The sequence below is a fragment of the Salvelinus sp. IW2-2015 genome, linkage group LG30, assembly GCF_002910315.2.
Source record: "Salvelinus sp. IW2-2015 linkage group LG30, ASM291031v2, whole genome shotgun sequence".
Classification (NCBI taxonomy): domain Eukaryota; kingdom Metazoa; phylum Chordata; class Actinopteri; order Salmoniformes; family Salmonidae; genus Salvelinus; species Salvelinus sp. IW2-2015.
In genome coordinates this window covers 12,551,756-12,573,534 of record NC_036869.1, presented here as the reverse complement: position 1 = coordinate 12,573,534, position 21,779 = coordinate 12,551,756, and the positions used below count along the sequence as shown (strand labels likewise).

Genomic DNA, 21,779 nt, shown 5'->3' with positions numbered 1-21,779 from the left:
ATGTCCACAGCAGAACAGTTGACACCTTAGGCTACCCGTCAAGCCATGGTCAGCCATTAGAGATGATAGCTCATGTTATTTTGACAGTCGGGAGAAGCGAATCTGCTGCCAGGACTAAACTCTAAACCCACTCGTTATGACCCGCAGTTAAGAGTTTCTTCATAGAGAGCCCACAGCTTGAATGTCATTCTTCTTTCCACAACTTTGTATAACATGCAGCTCTCAAAGTGAGCTTAAATGCACTCTCCTATGTCTAATTTATACAATCGGTTCTGTTGAAAGTACAATAAAGGGTGCCTATGTATGTAGCATATCAGTTTTACCCCCAAGCCGGAGTTCATACAATGGAAACTAATATATGGTATTTGTATATATTTGCATATTGATGGGCTATTTAGTTTGGGCACATTTTTATTCTACAATTTAACAAGAGAAGGACTGTTATTAATGTTCTCTCTGCATTGTAATTCAGATCGTTGCTGGCTCGTGTCACATCGAACAACATATAGCCGCGCGCTGTGGAATCAGCACCATGGATAGTTCCAGCTGTTCCGCTCACTCCAGGCTGGAGCACCCGCCCCTTCTAATGACTGACGCTACATTGCATTTTCTTGAACACTGATCGGGAACCAATAGTAGAGGAGCTGGAATGAGCCCTCGTTGCTAGTGGAGACATTCCGGGGGAGCTTTAAAGAGCTTGTTTACAGAACGGAGAGAGCCTCTAGGTTGGCGGTGTTGCATGCGAGGGGTCTGCAAGGTGACGTTGAATATAGAGGCTACTACACGGATGGGATAACGGAATTCGTACCTGAGACACCCGCGCACAGACAWTTTTTGGTCGTTGTTACAGCTTAGAACTACTTATGTGATGTTATAGTGGTTGCGAATGACATTGTCGCATTCCTTTTCGTTAAAAAATAATAATAATTTACCGTTACTAGTTTTGGTGGGGGCAAGTGTTGGGAATAAGGCGAGGTTTTAGAATTGTATCACTGCCGAATTATTTTGTGGACGGCGTGGACCAACGGCACGGGACGAAATGGATAACGAAAAGTACTTACCAGAGCTGATGGCAGAGAAGGACACACTGGAACCCACGTTTCATCACTCTCTACGACTTCTAGATCAAGGTAAGACAAGAAAACATCCCAATTTATTATGGGACGTTTGTACTGTATAGCTTAGAATACTAACCTATACTGTTTGGGGTACGTTGGTTCCTATGTTGTTTGGGTTATGTTGGTTCCTATGTTGTTTGGGTTATGTTGGTGCCACTTTGACCTAATATTACACTTCAAAGACATATTTGAAGTTTTAATTAGGCGCTGTCCCAAATGGACCATAATACAGAACATATCCACGCTCAGGCTATTTGATGTATTCCAGAACCAGCACACTTTATTCGACTAAGGGCTTGTTGATTAGTTGAACATTTGAATAACTGTCTGGAATACATCAAATGGCCTAAGTGGAGTGGCTGGCGGTTGCCTAGTCGACGCTAAAACATGCCACGCCTTTCTGTTAGCCCATACATAAATACACATTCAGTCATAATTGTAAATCACCACTCTACTTATACAATGTAGGCCTARAGTATTTGGTAACACTACATGTCTCTATGTTTGCATACTTCTACTATGATAAACTGAAAACAATGTAGGAGCGTCTCCAAGTAGCTCAGTCATCCAGCACTGAGACGTGTAAATGATAATGTTAACAGTGAAATCAACACATTCTCATTATAAGTTGGATTTGTTTTCCCCTTTGAAGAACTTGACTTGATTCTAATGCAATTTGAGCAGATAGAGGCGCGTGTTCCACAGTGATTTGAATCGAAGACTGTTTAATTAATCCATTGCTGAGACGTCTGTGCGCGCTGAGCGTACTGTTGGCTTTGAAGCTGAATTTTACAATACTTCCAGACGCACCCCCTCGCGTCCACTCTTGTGAGAAGAGCACCGGAATAGTATCCAAGTACATCCTTTAAATACCACTTGTAAATGAGCTTTGTGTCTAGTGCTGTCTGCCTGGATTTCAGAAAATAAAATCCTATTTGCAGAATGTCTCTATCTCGCTAAGCTTTGAAAGCTTTTCATTTGTATAGTAGGCTACTGGCCATCTACTTTTAATGGTCAGGTATGACTTTAACGACAGCTACTGATGTAAACTTTACATTAACAGTTGTTGAACTGTACCTATACCTGACATATAGGAGATAAATAAGTAGACTACTGGATATAATATTCCTATCGAGTAAGATGCAAATGTATGGTTTGGTGAACCGTGCTCGACTAAGAGTATACATGCCTGAGATCTGACGACTTGCGTTAACTCCAAGAGCTAATGCCTAGGCTTTAGCTCAGCAGGCTAACACAGTTGTGTGACATGCAGGAGCCTCTCTGTACCCAGTCCCATTTTGTACCCATTATGGATAGATTGTTCAGTTTTAAGAAAGTGAAATAGCCTATAGCTAAAAGTATTGAGTTGGGCAATACGGGAAAGAATAGCTGAAAGCACTGAGTTAGGTTAATACCAGGACAGAAGGGCCTTTATGAATGTGTTTCGTTCGGCTCTCTCACTTAGAGCTGAATCAGTGTAGTCAGACGGAGATAAGAACGTATTTTACTCAGCACTTTCTCCTTATCAGCTGGTTTCAGTCTGTAAAATAGCTTTGGCCTTTTCCTCCAACACAGGTTTCTCAGCTTGCCATGTGATTTGAAGGAAATGTACATTTGGTTTAACGTAGCGCTCATTTCTTCGACAGAGTGTCGCTGAGGGTTCACGTAAGTTGTATAAATGAACGAGCCAATGCTTTCAATGGAGTTGGAGGAGTGTGATTCTGAATATTCCACAATTATTTCCACTGTGATATCAACTTTTGGATCCTATAATTTTAACAGATTCCTGGTGTCCCAAATGGCACCCTATTCCCTACAGTACATTTATTTTGACCAGAGCCCTATTGTAGTCAAAAGTAGTGCACTATATAGGGAATAAGGTGCAGATTGCCGTCGTATTTCATCAAACAAACAAGGCTCAGTTGTGCCGTGGGTCGGTCCGTAAGAGCCAGTAACAGTCAGTAATTGACCGTAACAGTCCGTAACAGTCAGTAACTGTCCATGACAGTCCGTAACAGTCCGTAACAGTCAGTAACAGTTTMCCACAAACTCCAAAATGTAAATACTGTTATGTCTTGATGCAATGGAACAGAGCACTACTTTAAGCACTTCTCTAATAACAATTATTCTGGCATCTTCCCCACCAGCTCTCGACTTGATTATTCAGTTTTCAGGGGAAACGAACAGAACCACAGAGAATAGGCACACAGGCAGACAGCGAGTGGTCGCATACTATGTAGATAACTGTATGTCTGGAGAGATACACATGCCGGGGAAGTTGGGGGGGGGGGGGCTGTACTTGGAGATGGAAGTTTAGATACCTGTACCATACTGTAGGTATACTGTAGGGCGGCAAGTAGCCTAGCGGGTAGTGTGTTGGGCCAGTAACCAAAAAATCTGTCCGTGCCCTGAGCAAGGAACTTAACCCTAATTTGCTCTAGGGGCACCGTACTGCTACGTGTGACTCTTTAAAACAACACATTCACTGCACCTATCCAGTGTATGAAACAAAAAAATAGGTACAATTAGATCTAATAGAAAAGCACGTCTGCTGGAAAACAATTCATAAAGTGCTCATACAGCCACTGATCCAGCTAGGCCTGTTTAGTAGTGACTCACTGCTGACGTTAATTGATATAAATATCTTATCATGCTTCTAATTAGATAAGTTMAAGACTTCATTTTCACTACAAGAATAAACACATTTTAAGGAATTCAACAGGACTGCTTTCGGCTGTGAGAACCTCACATAGAGTGTGACATTGTTGCAAAAGTTGTGTTTCGCTATGAGGCCTTTCTTGTTTTAAACTGCACAAACAGCATCTAATATTTCAAGGTTTAAAAAAAATGAAACTACCTGCTATATCTGCTTTAACCCGCTAGAACTTATTTKATTACATGCAGAACGTCCTGCTCACTCCGAACAGAGACCATCTRTATGGAGCCATCCCAGGTTCTGCACATGAGAAGTACAGCTCTTCCACTAGTTCTGTACGATACCCTCTATTATAATTGTTTGTTCCGCTGCAGGCACCCAGCACAGTGTTTGTATTACATTAAAGAGCTCCGCTTGGGTAGACTAGGTTAGGCCACAATGGAAGGAACCCAAAATAAAATGATCCTAGCAGTCCTGAACAAAGACATGAGCAGGTGTGTGGTGAAGTCCATTACAGAACTTCTTTCAGAACATCTCCTATAGCAGTTGGTTCATACATACAGTATATCCCTCTTCTCAACAGAAAGAGCAGCTTTGATTTGCCTCAAAATGTATTGCGTCTGTGTGCACTGCAGACTAGTGCTGTGTCTGGAAAAGCACCCAGCCTAACCCCTATATAATGCACTCCATTCGACCAATGGTAACAGTGGTCGTAGGTGCCGTTTAAGATGAGGGAGGACGTCCATTTTTTCATGTGCATGGCCTTATTTTTATTAAATCATATTGGATGACTGTCATTCATATTCCATTCACCCAGCGCAATATATCCCATTCACCCAGCGACATACATACATACACATTCAATACCGAATTTCTATTGGACAAATTCAGGTATGTTTATCCCGTTTTGTTCTGTTTGCTTCTGTATAAGAAACGTTTTTTCAACAGAATCGGCGGAATGAATACACACCTGATCACACACAAACACAGTTCACTTTCATAGCAGCCACATACAAACAGCTGGATAATTCCTTTTCGCATCTATGTAAAATCAAAAGCTTACCTTGACATTGAAGAGTTCCAGAATTGGATAGCCATAGRCATCTAGATAAGACAACATCTCTCTCTGTTTGAGCCGGGTGTTTGAATAGGCTAAACTAGCTAGCTGCAGTCGCTAGCTAAGTAAGTAAAAGTGAAAGTGAAGAAAATACGAAATATGGCTAGCTCTCTCTCCCCTTCTCTTTTGCTTCTTAATTTTTGAAGAAATACATTTGTTCAAAACTGTTTAACTATTGTCTTTCTCTCTCTTTGAGTCAGCTACTCACCACACTTTATACACTGCAGTGCTGACTAGCTGTAGCGTATGCTTTCAGTATTACAGTAGATTCATTCTCTGATCCTTTGATTGGGCGGACAACATGTTAGTTCATGCTGCAAGAGCTCTGATAGGTTGGATGACGTCCTACGGAAGTTGTCATAATTACTGTGTAAGTCTATGGAAAGGTGTGAGAACCATGAGCCTCCTAGGTTTTGTATTGAAGTCAATGTACACAGAGGAAGAAGGAAGCTTGCTGTCCTCCGGCTACACCATGGCGCTACCCTACAGAGTGCTGTTGAGGCTACTGTAGACATTCATTGAAAAACAATGTTTTAATAAAGTTATTTGGTGACATGAATATATTTACTATAGTTTTAATGTTTCAATATTTTTATGAAAATCACTGAGGATGGTCCTCCCCTTCCTCCTCTGAGGAGCCTCCACTGAATGGTGATATTTTGGACGTATCCTAGGAACGCACGTCCAGCAGTGAGCAGAAATAGGCCTTAGCAGAGCATCAAAGCCTGAGATACTGTTGTGTTGCTAGGAAAACAGTGGCTGATAGTGATAAACATCAGTGGCTGGCGAGCACGCTGAGCTAGTGGACTACACAGGGAGACAGATACAGGACAGGAAGGGGTCCACTTACTCTGGGATCTGACCTACAGATGTACTGTTACGCTGTTGAACTCACAGGTGAAGTGAGAGAGAGTGAGAGAGAGAAAGAGAGAGCGAGACCCAGAAACCACTTTAAATTTCGACTAGTAGGTCAGGGTTGCAGTGGGTAAGGTGTTGAGTGGTGCTGTGTGTGAGCTATAGCTCAGAGGTCTGAGGTGTTTGCTGAGCGGTGGTTCACTCCTCTAGCTGAGGCATCCCAGAAGACTCTACAGGAGGGTGAGATGTAGGCCAGGCCTAACACAGACTGAGACAGTCACGCTTGGTCATAAAACCTAATGGCATGTCATTTATGGGACTGATTAGTTTACATGGCGGCATTGATCTCACTGTTAATGTGTGATGCGTGGAACACCCGTTATGTCACAGGTAATGAGGTGGCAATGCAGTAATTCAACAGTCTTCTCACCACCAGGACTCTAGGGTTGCGTCCCAAGTGGCACCTCACTCCCTARGTCCCGAATGGCATCCTATTCGAAAAGTAGTGCGGGCCCTTGTCAAAAGTAGTGCACTATATYGGGAATATTTAGGATGCGCTCTGACTGATCCAGGTTCATTAGCTAGTGGATAAAAACAAATGATTAATACTGTAATATTATACCCTATGGGTAAACAACGCAGTTATCTTTGTAGATTAATCAGTTACAGGGCCCTCCGTAAGTATTAGGACAGTGACAATTTAGTTGTTGTTTTGGCTCTGTACTACTGTATTTTGGATTATAAATGATACAATGACTATGAGGTTAAGGTGCAGACTGTCAGCTTTAATTTGAGGATATTTTCATCCATATCGGGTGAACTGTTTAGAAATTACAGCACGTTTTGTACATAGTCCCACCATTTTATGAGATAAAAAGTATTGCGACAAATGTGTATTAAAGTAGTAAAAAGTTGAATATTTGGTACCATATTTCTAGCACGCAATGATTACATCAAGCTTGTGACTCTACACACTTGTTGGATACATTTGCTGTTTGTTTTGATTGTGTTTCAAATTATTTTGTGCCCAATAGAAATGAATGGTAAATGTATTGTGTCATTTTGGAGTCACTTTTATTGTTAATAAGAATAGAATATGTTTCTAAACACTTCTACATTCATGTGGCTGCTACCATGATTACGGATAGTCCTGAATGAATTGTGAATAATGATGAGTGTGAAAGTTACAGATGCATAAATATCATACCCCCAAGACATGCTAAACTCTCACCATTACAATAACAGGGGAGGTTAGCATTTTTGGGGGTATGATATTTGTGCGATGAAAATATGGATGAAAATACCCTCAAAATAAATGGAGTACAGAGTACAGATGGAGTACAGAGCCAAAAAAAATAATATCAATAGTATCACTGTCCCAATAATTCCATTGCTGGTTGATGTTTTCCTTRTGTAACCAGAGCAGATGAAAGCAACATTCACCTCCACAAATGCTGTTTACATACTGAATGAAGCAGTTAACCTCATGGGCAGCCTTAACTTTTCCCTTAAGTGGGAAATTCACCTTAAAATGTTTTGTGCAACTGACTGTTAAGGAAACTTTAAGGGAAAAGATAATGGGAAATTTAACTTTAGGTGTTTTATGCAACCGGGCCCAGGCCCTGTTGTTACCTCATATCCCAGCGATAATGCCTTGCATTATGCCTGAGAAGGAAACACTTACATTTTTCAACTTGCCATTGGCTCAACCATTAGCTCAACTTACCCCATGGCCATTGGATCAACCAACCCCATGTTAAACATTTTGACTATTAGCACACACAGCTACAAGGATTCACTTTCATGTTAGGTTTAGGACCTCATATTGAAGCTTATAGAGACCCCAACTGATGTATAGAACAATATTTCAATAATTTATTTAGTTTAGATACAAGCATCATGAAACCGCAAGCACAATAATTTCATTTGACTTAGTGAAAATCCATTTTTTGGACCTTGCTTACCACTTTTTCCATGTGGTTTCTTCCTTCACAGATGACAGCTTCCTAAATATTTGGTCAAATTATTCATTTTGAGTATGGTTTCCTAGAAACAAGGGCAAGGGTTTCCTAGAAACAAGGGCAAGGGTTTCCTAGAAACAAGGGCAAGGGTTTCCTAGAAACAAGGGCAAGGGTTTGCCTAAGAAAAACAGGGCAAGGGGTTTTACCTAGAAAAAGGGCAAGGGTTTCCTAGAAACAAGGGCAAGGGTTTCCTAGAAACAAGGGCAAGGGTTTCCTAGAAACAAGGGCAAGGGTTTCCTAGAAACAAGTGGCTCAACTTACCCCGCTCTATGTATTATATCTCACACGATTTCTCAGGAAGAATCCACATCATCCGGCTTCTTTCTGTTATGATGTGCACTTTTATTGAATGCCTTCCAATTAAACCCAGTGGCTTGGAAAATCTGCTTTGCATTAATTTTTTTAGTTAAAAATGAGTAGGTGTTTAAAGCTTTGAGTTTTTCGTTGTCAGCAGCTGCTGATGCTCCAGTTTGTCATGGTATAAGGTGGGGCAAGGATCAGAGCAGCAGTCACACAGAGGAAGCACCTCTCTGCATCTTATCACTGCTTTCAATGGAAGATTAACTGAAATGAATTAGCTGGTAACAGAGTCAACATAAACAGTCACACAAAACTAATTGAAATAAAGAGAAACCTGATATCTCCTTGATGGCAAACTAGGCCCAGACGTGACACGCTGATATGGTCATGATAGCTGGCCTACTAGGACACCATTGGACAAAACCCTATGGACAATACAATTTTATGCAAACATGATAGTTTAAAATACAATAAATAGTGATAAAAAATGTACATCTCTTCCCCTACCCAGCTGGTCAAGCTGCTATCCATATTTAACAGTGCTATATAGCCTCTCATCGCTGTCTTAAATAATGCACCAGTGCTTATTTAGAGAGGGCAATTGTAGCCAGAGAGCCCCAGATCTGAAAAGAGATCGTTTAAGCCCAGATGCAGTCAGAAAGTGTTGAGGTCTTCAACTCAACCAGAAGCACCAGTTACCAGCTACCAGTGCAGACCTCCAACTCCTCTCCACTCCTCTCCTCTCCCCAGCCTTATGGCCGCAGGGCTTAACACAGCCCCTCAGCTCTCCTCTCCTCTACTCACCACCAGTACGTTACTTTAGCTCCTATATTAATCCAGGGCAAACTGTGTTCTCCGCCAGGCTCACCCGCCGCAATTATAAATCCATTAATCATATTCTTATTGGATGATAATGCACTGATGTCTGCCCAAGACAGCACAAAGACATCAGTGTGGGATTCGACTGGATTAGACTGGGAGCTAGAGAGAGACAGAGAGAGAGAAAGAGCTCTGGTATGTGGGCATGTGTTTATTGTAGTTACAGGCAACTGGAAGAGGTAAGGGTTCACATCCCCTGGGGGAATGTTCTTTGTGAAGGATTGGACTAAAACTCAGTTAAAAAAGGGAAAATGCATTAGGGGGGAGGAGGAAAGTGACGAGTGGAATGAAATTGGAATTGAAATAGAAAAAATAAAAGGAAAAGTGGTAATGGAAAAAATTGCTAGATGGGAAAATGACAAAAAAATGATATATATATGATAGAGAAAGGCAGGTTAAGGTGTAGACCCCTGCTTTCATTCCATACCCTCTGAATCTCCTAGAACCATTTTATGTGTCTAAAAAACATTTCATGGTGAGGTTAGTTTATGTGTTAAGGTGAATAGCTGAATAGGCAGATGCATCTTGCGCATACCGGGTCCCTCTGAGTGAAACGATGTGGTTGTATAGCTGCGGGGAGAAAGACAAGTGTAAATGTACCACTTGTTCAGAAGATGGGGAAGGTGTAAATTCAATGCTTATTCATTTTTGTCACCAGCATCGCATTTCAAATTCAGCTTTTTTATCACTCATGTAAAAACCAGACAGCAGTCTTCACACATTGAACAGTGTTTAATTTGTCCTCAACCCTGCTAGCTTGACCGATTCAATGTATACCAGAATGAGAATGAGACCCATAAGAAAATGCTGTTGTATGTTTTTGCTCTCTGACCAGGAGTATCAAGTTGTCTAAAAATAGTTCTGCACATCTGAACACTGTCACTCCTCTCTGTCTCTTCTCTGTATATCTACCTGCTTTCTAACAGTGATTAGAATCCTGTCAGATTCAATGAACTGCCATTGATCTCGCTCATAGTCTGCTTCACTGTGAAGTAGTTGGGTGTATTTGTCCTCGTTTTGAAAAGGGCCCTTTTCAGTGGCCTTACCTTGATCTCTCTCTTTCTCCGACAGCTTCCTTCCTTTCCCCTCCTTCCCTCTCATCTCTTCCCTCTCTTCTTCCCTTCATATATTCCCTCTCACTTTATTTACACTGTGTTGGGTCGGTTGGCACCTTATTTTGAGGGGATTGGTTCAGGATTAGCCTTCCCGCCTTCCCAGCGGATCCCATCCATTTTGTTGTAATCCAACTAAATTTAATTATGTTTATCGTTCCACCTTGCTGGAGCCCTGGACCGTCAGGCAGCGCAGCTCCACTTCAGTCAGATAAGGAGCACCTTGCCGTGCCTCGCTCACTTCTTGTGCACCTTGTGTTGCTGGCACTATGTCAAATGGCACCCTATTATAGTGACCTACTTTAGACGAGAGCCCTAGGGGCCCTGGTCAAAAGTCATGCACTTCATAGGAAATAGATTGCCATTTGGAAAGCATCCTAAGTCACCTAGACTCTTGGTAAATAAATAAATACCTCCCCAATAATCAGCCTGCTTTGCTCTATGACGTGCCACTCAACATGTTTTTTCCTTTCAGTATGTGTGGTATCAGGTCAAGCCAAGCAGATCTAATACTGAGGATGTAAACCTATATCTTCTGTAGGGTGAGCTTCAACCAGCTGCAGCTCTGTAAGGTGATAGAAAAGAGGCCCGTATTTCATATAAAGCTGAAGTGTTCTCACTGTGTATACAGTTTCCTTTATTACTTTGGTGGGCCTAATCCCCAACATGCAATATGAGAAGCTCACAATACAAACCTAAAAATAGTAATGTAAGCAGTGCATGCATTGACTGACTCAGAAAGAGATAATTCATAAGAGGCTCCAAGAGAACTCAGACCTAGTTTTAGGTAGAACTTTATTATTTTCTTGAGTTCAGCCATTGTGGTCCAACAGCATTAAATTTATGATGAGATTAAATGCATTCAGAGGATTCCCAGTAACCAAAATAGCGTTGAAAAGATGTCTAAAATCTGTGTTTCCTAGACGTTGAAGTTAGGCTCATGTTAGGTTCTGAATGAAAGGTGAACAGTCTTTTTGGGGCGATTAAAATATGTATTTTCCGGACATTGAAAATACGCCTTTTCTGGATGTTGAAATCAGGTACATTTTCGTTTTTTACTGAAGGGTGAAAATATGTTATTTACAGATGTTGAAAATATATGTTTTTGTAATTAATTATATGTCCAAATTTCAGCTGCACATACATTCTCAATTAAGTAAATTCCATATCACAGTAATATTTTATCCATATAATATAGGAAAAAGGAGCCAACTGAAGATCGCAACATAGAATATTTATGCTTATTGCTTATTGCTTTTTAGGCCAATTTACAGAATAAACCAACAGAACACTTCAAATGCAATAACATTCCCAGTAACAGTTACAGAAATATGTTTTTCTTGCTATGACTGTGATATGTTGTTTATCTACCTTAATTGAATGCACTGACTGTAAGTTGCTCTGGATAAGACTGTCTGCTGAATGACCAAAATGTAAATGTAAAAACAAACACTTGCTAGGCATGTGGGGTATTATTCTAATGAGCTCCGCCCCCAAACAAGTGAAAATTTGGCTGGTCCAGACCAGACCATATCTGAACAGCACAATTGAGTATAGTAGAGTACTGTACATTGCAGGACAGTGGAGTTGTATTCAGTACAGTAGAGTAGAGTACAGTATGGTACCATACAGTACAGTAGAGTCTAATTTAGTAGAGTACAGTACATTAGAGTTGAACTTAGTAGAGTATAGTAAAGTGAGTTTATTTCCGTAGAGTGCAGTCGAGTAAAGTAGGGTACAATACAGTACATTATACTGTACTATACTTTATTGTGCTGAACTATACTTTACTTTACTGTACTCTACTATGCTCTAATGTATTTTACTCTACTCTACTGTACTATACTCTACTTTAATTTACTGTACTCTACAGTACTGTACTGTAATGTACTATACTCTGCTGTGCTCTACTGTACTGTACTGTGCTGTACTGTGCTGTCCAAACTTGTGAAACATAGATGTCTATGATTGGGTCAGATTTTGGTCCGAACCAGTCCAAATCTGAACCAATGATAGACGTCTATGTTTGGGCCAAATCAAGGCCAGTCCTGACAAAATCTGAACCAAACATAGACGTCTACGCTAAATCAAGGCCGGTCCGGAAAGGAAAATAAAAGACAGCCGGTCCAGAAAGGACCAAAACAATACGTCCAAAAGACGTCGCCGTCGGTCCGTGCTTAGTGGGTTTGGGCTGCTAACTTACTGCACCATGGTTCTTCTGTACGAACAGGAAGTGCAGTAAGGGGCTTATTCATTCTCACCCAGCACCATGTCAGTGTTATCATTTTTACTAAACAGCAGATGTTACACCACAACACACAAACAAAGACTAAAATAACAGTTTCTCTGTTTCCTGTGTGGAAAACTTTCCTCATTCATCTGCACTGTATGCTCTGATGAACTTACTGTTAAAAGAGCCACTAGGAATCATCTCTCATCTGAAGCTCTCGGTTTAAACTCTCTGCACGTCTCTCTGTCTCAATAAATAGCACTCAATGTCTTCAGGCTTTTAGTGCTTTGCTCACCTCGTGAAAACCCCCCACAAAATCTGAACATGGAGCTGGATGGTGGTGGTGTTGGTGGGTATGAATCTTTGAATCTTTCATGACTGAAGGTAGTGGAAGTAGGATATCAGTAAATTAAAGTTAAGTGCATTTTCTGGGTTTTTGGAGCAAGAGAATTTATCCTGTAATATACTGAGAGGAGGAGACTGGGGAAAGGGGAGTGGGAGAAAGGGGGGAGGATGTGGATGCTCATTAAGGCTAGCCCCGTCGCCAAGGGACCTCTTCTTGTTGTCCTGCTAGGCCACTTGCTTCACTTTGTCTCCCGTCTCTATTTTAAGAGGATGCTGTGAAAGCCTAATTGTATTCAGATTCTGGAGACATCTCTTCTCTTCAAGTTAAGGACCCATGGTGGACTCGTTCCTCATGTCTGCAGATCCCCATCTAACCAAAGGGCCCCGACAACCACATATGGTCGTCCACACTGCATTTAAAAAAAGTAGCACACCTGTCATGCGTTTGAAATAATGGCATTCAATCAACCTTAAAAGTGTTTAATGCCAAAACTTTCAGACGGTTCAGATCGATGCTATGATTTACATTTCCTATCAATATATACCTGACAAAACAGCTAAAGACAACTGGCAGCAGGCATGACATTTGTATCTGTTTGTATCAGATTATCGCTGTGAGTGAGTATTGAATGCTTATTTACTATTATAGCTCCACAATAAAAGACTTGTGGATTCAAGTATGAATTGTTTCTATCCATAAAAAGGACACTTCAGTCCACTGTTGGTGAAGTCTGGTTTATAAACCCAATTATGAGAGATGTGAATGTTATTGAGAGTCTGAAGCGTTATTTTGACCATCATTACTAAATAAGACCCTTGCTGTGCTGTTGGCCCCCTGACAGCAACAGAAGAAACACACATACACACACAAACACACACACCAGATCCAGTGTGAGGGTTGTCGTTATGAAGTCCCACTGTAGCTGGTCATATCCTCTCTCAACTGTGATTAGTCCATCTCGTCTGCTTGATGAGGATGTTGGTAATGATACGTAATGTTCAGTCCTGTTATTGTCCAGTACTTTACTCCAATTAGGGGAGGGTTGGTAGGGTTAGGGGAAAATAATAAAGGAACATACACTACATGAATAAAAGTATGTGGACACCTGCTCGTCAAACATCTCATTCCAAAATCATGGGCATTAATATGGAGTTGCCCCCCCCCCCCCTTTGCTGCTATAACAGCCTCCACTCTTCTGGGAAGGCTTTCCATTGGAACATTGCTGCAGGGACTTGCTTCCATTCAGCCGCTTTGTGCACAGGTGCATTGTCATGCTGAAACATTAAAAGGCCTTCCCCAAACCGTTGCCACAAAGTTGGAAGCACAGAATCATCTAAAATGTCATTGTATGCTGTAGTGTTACGAGATCCCTTCACTGGAACTACGAGGCCTAGCCTGGACCATGAAAAACATCCCCAGACCGTTATTCCTCCTCCACCAAACTTTGCAGTTGGCACTATGCATTTGGGCAGGTAGCGTTCACCTTGCATCCACCAAACCCAGATTCGTCCGTCGGACTGCCAGATGGTGAAGCGTGATTCATCACCCCAGAGAACGCGTTTCCACTGCTCCAGAGTCCAATGGTGGCGAGATTTACACCACTCTATCCAACGCTTGGCATTGCGCATGGTGATATTTGGCTTGTGTGCGGCTGCTCGGCCATGGAAACCCATTTCATGAAGCTCCCAACGAACAGTTATTGTGCTGACTTTGCTTACAGAGGCAGTTTGGAACTCAGTAGTGAGTGTTGCAACCGAGGACAGACGATTTTTACGCGCTACGCACTTCAGCACTCACCAGTCCCGTTCCGTGAGCTTATGTGGCCTACCATTTCGGGGCTGAGCCATTTTTGCTCCTAGATGTTTCCACTTCACAGTAACAGCACTTACAGTTGACCGGGGTAGCTCTAGCAGGGTAGACATTTGACGAACTGACTTGTTGGAAAGGTGGCATCCTATGATATCTTAAAGTAATGATGGACTGTCGTTTCTCTTTGTTTATTTGAGCTGTTCTTGCCACAATACGGACTTGATCTTTTACCAAATAGGGCTATCTTCTATATACCACGTCTACCTTGTCACAACACAACTGATTGGTTCAAACACATTAAGAAGGAAAGAAATTCAACAAATTAACTTTTAAAAAGGCACAGCTGTTAATTGAAATGTATTCCAGGTGACTACCTCATGAAGCTGGTTGAAAGAATGCCAAGAGTTTGCAAAGCTGACATCAAGGCAGAGGGTGACTACTTTGAAGAATCTCAAATATATTTAGCATTGTTTAACACTTGATTCCATATGTGTTTTTTCATAGTTTTGATGTCTTCACTATTATTCTACAATATAGGAAAATAAGGAAAAACCTGGAATGCGTAGGTGTTTCCAAACGGTACTGTATATATTTACAAAAAAATATATGGGGGATTGGAAYTGATGCAGACAATTAGATTGATGGGAACCACAATCTATTGGCAATATTAAAGCTGATCATTAAAGCTGATAATTTTTTATGGATGAAGTGTGGGGGCTGAGCGAAAACAAATCAAGCTTAGAGATAGGTGGTTCAGACATGTTCACACTTCCAGTCTGATGCTGGTGGTGGTGGTATGTGTGGTGGGGCTATGGTTTAAATTGCTGTCCGTCGCATGGTTAGGTCGGTCTGAGACAGTTTTGAAGGGAGAACGGCAGACGGGGAAAGGAAAGGTAGGATAGTTTGGGTTGCTTTATCCGCTTCGTGGTTGTTGTTGTATTGACAGTTCCTGGTTCCTGGAGAAGCTGATGAGAAAGCAGGAGCCACAGAGCCAGAAGAGCGAGGCAGTGAGAGACAGGGAGAGACAGAGACATGGATGAGTGGATCACCTTTCAGCCTCAGACATCGGAGCTGTTTCCCTGGGATGCGTTCCAAATGGCACCCTATTCCCCATGTATTGCACACTATAAAAGTAATGTACTACATAGAATAAGGGGCCATTTGGGTTGCAAGGGCTTCTGGGCTGTAGAAGGACTGCCAGATGCTCCTGAGGAGAACAGGGTTGGGCTCAATTCCATTTCAATACAGTCAATTCAGAAAATAAACTGAAATTCCGATTCAATGAGGAAAATTGGAACTATAATTTCAGTTTACCTGAATTGAAATGGAATTGAGCCCAGCTATGAAGGACAAGTACAGTGTAGAGGAGGAATATCTGTCTGGATTCTAACTGAGCCACACATAGCAATGCAACAACAATCTCCACTTGTTAAGGAATAATATAATAATGTCAGCAGATGGTTGGGCATGAGGAGGGACCTCGGGCTGCAAGTTAGACTAATGAAACCGCTGTATGTGGAATGTATGTGGAGCGTCATGCAAGCTTTTCTCATTATTGAGGATCAATGAGGCAAAATACATTGATTAACTGGTCACTGACTCGTGTAAACAAAATAGTCCAAGGTTGTTTTTTCTTACATTATGCAGTCATGGCTTATTACTATTTTTGACTGTGAGTGTTCAGACTCATTTTAAGCAGAGACAAAACATTCCTGCCCCATATTTCAAACCTGAAAGATGACAACACATACGTTCAGTGTCACACAGCACTTGTATTCAGTAAACAGTAAACAAACAGTAAACAAACATTGTAATCAATCACCCTTAAATGTATGCAGTGTTAAATTAAAGTATAGTACAATGACTTCAAACATATATTTGTAGATTCGACTTAAAGTACTGTACTGTATATTTACATTATCAGAGGGAAAGGGTGATCTTCAATTGGAAGCAGTGTATGTGTCACAATGCTCATTTTCACTAGTATAGTACATTACCCCTACTGAGCGTCRGAGTATGCCAAATGGCACCCTATTCCCTATATATGGGACCTTGGTCAAAAGTAGTACACTATATAGGGGAAGAGTGTGCCATTTGGGTTGCATTTTAGCGTTTTTTTTCATGAATCTTGTTCTGGAGGCAGAGTGGTCACTTGCTGGCACAGCCACAAAGTCATACATTCTGATTGAAAAAAAAATGATTTAACCTTTATTTAACTAGGCAAGTCAGTTAAGAACAAATTCTTATTTTAAACCTAACCCTAACCTTAACCCTAACCCCAAATTAAGACCAACATTTTTACAATACAGCCAATTTTGCAGCTGGCCCATCTAGTGGAAATCGCTCAGTCCTGCCTCAAGGAAAATACTCATCCCAATAAACGAACACAGCCTCAGCCAGTACTGAAGCCGTACTGCGCCACTACATTACTCCTACTGAGCCACTACATTACTCCTACTGAGCCCATACTGGCCACTACATTACACCTACTGAGCTACTACATTACTCCTACTGACTCTACATTACTCCTACTCGAGCCACTACATTACTCCTACTGACCACTACATTATCCTACTGAGCTAACTACATTACTCCTACTGAGCCCCATACTGGCCAACTACATTACACCTACTGAGCTACTACATTATACCTACTGAGCCCATACTGGCCCACTACATACACCTACTGAGCCACTAGTACATTACACCCTACTGAGCTACTACATTACTACCTACTGAGCTACTACATTACTACCTACTGAGCCCGTACTGGCCTAACATTACACCTACTGAGACCACACATTACACCATACTGAGCTACTACATTATCCTACTGAGCTAACTACATTACTCCCACTGAGCATTACTGGCCACTAGCATTACTACTACTGAGCTAACTGATTACTCCTAACTGAGCTACTACATTACACCTACTGAGCCCATACTGGCCACACTACTCCTTACTGAGGTACTACATTACACCTACTGCAGCACCATACTGGCCCTACATTACTCCCTAACTGAGCTACTAACTTACAACCTACTGAGCTTACTTACATTCATCCTACTGAGCCCATATGGCCACTACATTATTTCTAATGAGCTACTAACCATATACTCCTACGAGCCCATACTGGCCCACTACATTACACCCTACTGAGCTAACTACCTTACACCTACATGAGCCATACTGGGCCACTACATTCCCTACTGAGCCACTACATTTACACCTACTGAGACACTACATTACTCCTACTGAGCTACTACATTACACCTAACTGAGGCTTACTACATTACTCCTACTGACCCCATACTGGGCCACTACATTAACTCTACTGAGCCCATACTGGCCATACAATTACTCCTACTGAGCTACTACATTACACACTACGAGCACTATACTGGCTTACATTACACCTTACTGAGCAACTCATTACCCTACTGAGCCACTAATTAACACCTACTGCAGCCACTACATTACTCCTACTGAGCCCCTACATTACTCCTACTGAGCCCATACTGGCCATTACATTAACACGCTACTGAGCCACTACATTACAACTGACCTAAGTACTCAACTGAGCCAACTGGACACTTACTCCTCCCATGAGCCCGAAACTGGCCACTACATTACACCTACTGAGCACTCACATTTACCTACTGAGCCACTACATTCACACATACTGAGGCCACTACATTACTCCTACTAGCCACTCTTACTCCACTCGAGCCCATACGGGCCACGTACATTATCTACTGAGCCTCACTGCATACTCCTTTGAGCACTGCATACTCCTACTAGAAGGCCATCTACATTATCCCTACTTGAGCCACTACATTACTCCACTGAGCCACTACATTACTCCTACTATGAGCCATCTACATTACACCCTTTTGAGCCACCTGCATTACTCCTATGAGCCACTACCATTACTCCTACTGAGCCACACTTACTCCTTTTGAGCCACTGCAATACTCTACCTGAGCCACTACATTACTCCTCTTTGAGCCCACTCACAGTTACTCCTACTGCGCCATACATTACTCCTTTTTGAGCCACTGCATTACTCCTACTGAGCCCAATACTTTGAGCACTACATACTCTACTTGAGCCACTACATTACTCCTTATCGAGCCACTGCATTACTCTACGCTACTGAGCCACTATTACTACTATACCTATCCTCTATCACTGCCATTACGCCTATACCACAATTACTCTAAGCACCGTATTGAACCTGAGCACTGCATTATCCTACTAGACCCACACGGGCCACTACCAATACTCCTACTGAGCTACTACATTACCACCTACTGAGCCACTACATTACACCTGTACTGAGCCACTACATTACACCTAACGAGCCACTACATTACACCTACTGAGCCACTGGCATTACTCCCTACTGAGCCCACACTGGCCACTACATTACTCCTACTGAGCTACTACATTACACTACGAGCTACTTACATTACTCCTACTGACAACAAATTGGCCATACATTACTCCTAACGAGCAACTAATTACTCATACTGACCACATACATTACTCCTACTGCACCCACTAGATTACTCTACTGAGGCCACTAGATTACTCCTATGAGCCACTCACATACTCCTGCTGAAGCCACTACATTACTCTACTGAAGCTACACATTAACTCCTCCCCCCAACTGAGGCCACATACATTACTCCTTTTGACCACTACATTACTCCTACTGAGCCCATTACTGAGCCACACAATTACTCTAGAGCTAGCCTACTAGTCCACTAACTGTCACTTGCCACTAAATTACTCCTACTGAGCCACTACATAACTCCTTACTGAGCACTACTTACTCCTACTGAGCCACTACATTACTCCTTACCTGACGCACTACATTAACCTACTAGCCACTACATTACTCATACTGAGCCCTCTACATTACTCCCACTGAGCCATACGGCCATACATACCACCTACTGAGGCCATCTACATTACAACTACTGAAGCCACTACATTACACATACTTGAGCCACATACATTACTCCTACTGACCAAGCATTACTCCCACTGAGCCCATACGGGCCACTACATTAACTCCTACTGAGCCACTGCATTCTCCTTTTGAGCCACGGCATTACTCCTACTGAGCCACTACATTACTCCTACTGAGCCACTACATTACCTCCTTTTGAGCCAACCTGACATATCTCTTTTGAGCCACTGCATTATCCTACTGAACCCATACTTGAGCCACTACATTATCCTACTGAGCCACTACATTACTCCTACTGAGCCACCTGCATACCTCCTACCTAGCCACTACATTACTCCTGATGACCACTAAATTACAACCGTTAGCCACCTGCATTACTCTACTGAAGCCCACACTGGCACTACAGTTACTCCTACTGACTACTACTTACACCTACTGAGCTACTACATTACTCCTACTAGGCCCACAATGCCACTACATACTCCTAACGACAACAACATTACTCATACGAGCCACTACATTACTCCTACTGAAGCCACTGATTACTCCTTACTGAGCCACTAGATAACTCCTATTGAGCCACTACATTCTCCTACTGAGCCCTACATTACTCCTAACTGGAGTACTTACATTACTCCTACTGAGCCACTACATTACCTTTTGAAGCCACATACATTACTCCTACTCAGCCCATACTGAGCCACTACTTACTCCTACTGAGCCACTTAACATACTCCTACTGAGCCCACTAACATACTCTAACTGAGCCACTACATACTCCTACTCGACCACTATCTTTTACTCCTACTTGAGCCACTACATTACTCCTACTGAGCCACTACAATACCTCCTACTTCGAAGCCATCCACAGTTACTCCTACTAGCCCATACTGAGACACTACATCCACTCCTACTGAGCCATGGGGCCACTGACATTATCCTGCTGCTAAATTACATTCTCCTTACTGAGCACCACATTACTCCTACTTGACCCATACTGAGCCACACATTACTCCTGCCGAGTTATTATATTACAACCTACTGGCCACTACTTTACTTCACTGAGCCCATACTGAGCCACTACATTACTCTACTGAGCCACTACACAACTCCTACTGAGCACCTACATTATCTCCTACGAGTCCCATAACAGAGTTCACTACATTACTCTACTGGGCCCATGGGGTGCCCCCACTTACTCCTGCCTGAGTAATTACATTATCTCTACTGAGGCCACTACATTACCCTACTGAGCCACCACATTACTTCCTGACCACTAATTACTCCTACTAGTCCAATACTTGCCACACTACATTATTCCTACTGATCACTACCAATTCCACTCATACTGGCCCATGGGTGCCCCTACATTACTCCCTGCTGAGTAATTACATTACTCCTACGAGCCACCACATTACTCTGAGCCACTACATTCTCCCACTAAGTCTATACTTCAGCCACTACATTATTCTACGGAGTCACTACATTACTCCTATTGAGCCCATACCGAGTAAACATACCCCTACTATGCCACTAGCCCAAATACTCCTGAGCCACTACATTACTCCTACTAAGTCCATACTTAGCCACTACATTTCCTACTGAGTCACTAATTAATCCTACTGGAGCCCTATATCGAGCGACTACATAACTCTACTGAGCCACTACATTACCTTCTGGCCCATGCTGCCTCACTACATTCTTCCTCTGAGTCACTACATAATCCTACTGATCAGCCTATACTGACGACTACTAACTCCTACTGAGGCACTACATTATCCTACTGAGCTTGACTGAGACTACCTAGGACTACATACTGAGCCTACTACAGCAATTACTCCTTACTGAGCCCATGTGCTGCCACTACATTATCCTAGCTGAGTCACTACATTACTCCTGCTGAGTCACACATGAATCCTACCTGAGCCCATACTGGGCCACTGCATACTCCTACTGAGCCCAAATACTATTTACTCCTACTGAGCCCTAACTGCGCCACTACATTACTCCTAACCGATACACTACATTACCTCCTACGAGACACTACATTACTCTCCTACTGAGACACTACATTACTCCTACTTGAGCCCATATTGAGTCACTCATACTCCTTCTGAGCCACAGCGATTACTCGCTTCTGAGTCTGCACTGATTTACCCGCAGTGAGAATAATTGTGACACCTTGCTGAGAGGGACGAGCCCACCTATAACCGGAAAGGGAGAGGAGTTGGATCTGTTCCTGCTAGCTGTCACTGTAGGGCTGGTGAGTGAGATATGAGGGGAAGTGAGACGCCGAGCACAAACACTCAGAGCCTTCTGTCTGAGGGTTGAGTTAATACCAGACCTGGGATATGTTCT

The 21,779-nt window shown here is 42.3% G+C and overlaps 1 protein-coding gene across 2 annotated transcripts in view; it reads left to right on the top strand.

The window, feature by feature from the left end:
* Positions 1-626: 626 nt before the first annotated feature.
* khdrbs3 (KH domain containing, RNA binding, signal transduction associated 3) overlaps positions 627-21,779 on the top strand; it is a 248,543-nt gene continuing 227,390 nt past the window's right edge. For both annotated transcript variants that reach the window (XM_023975210.2, XM_023975209.2), the window contains exon 1: positions 627-1,130. In XM_023975210.2, the coding sequence (XP_023830978.2) occupies positions 1,040-1,130 (91 nt within the window). In that variant the 5' untranslated portion in view covers positions 627-1,039. The remainder of the gene's footprint in view (positions 1,131-21,779) is intronic.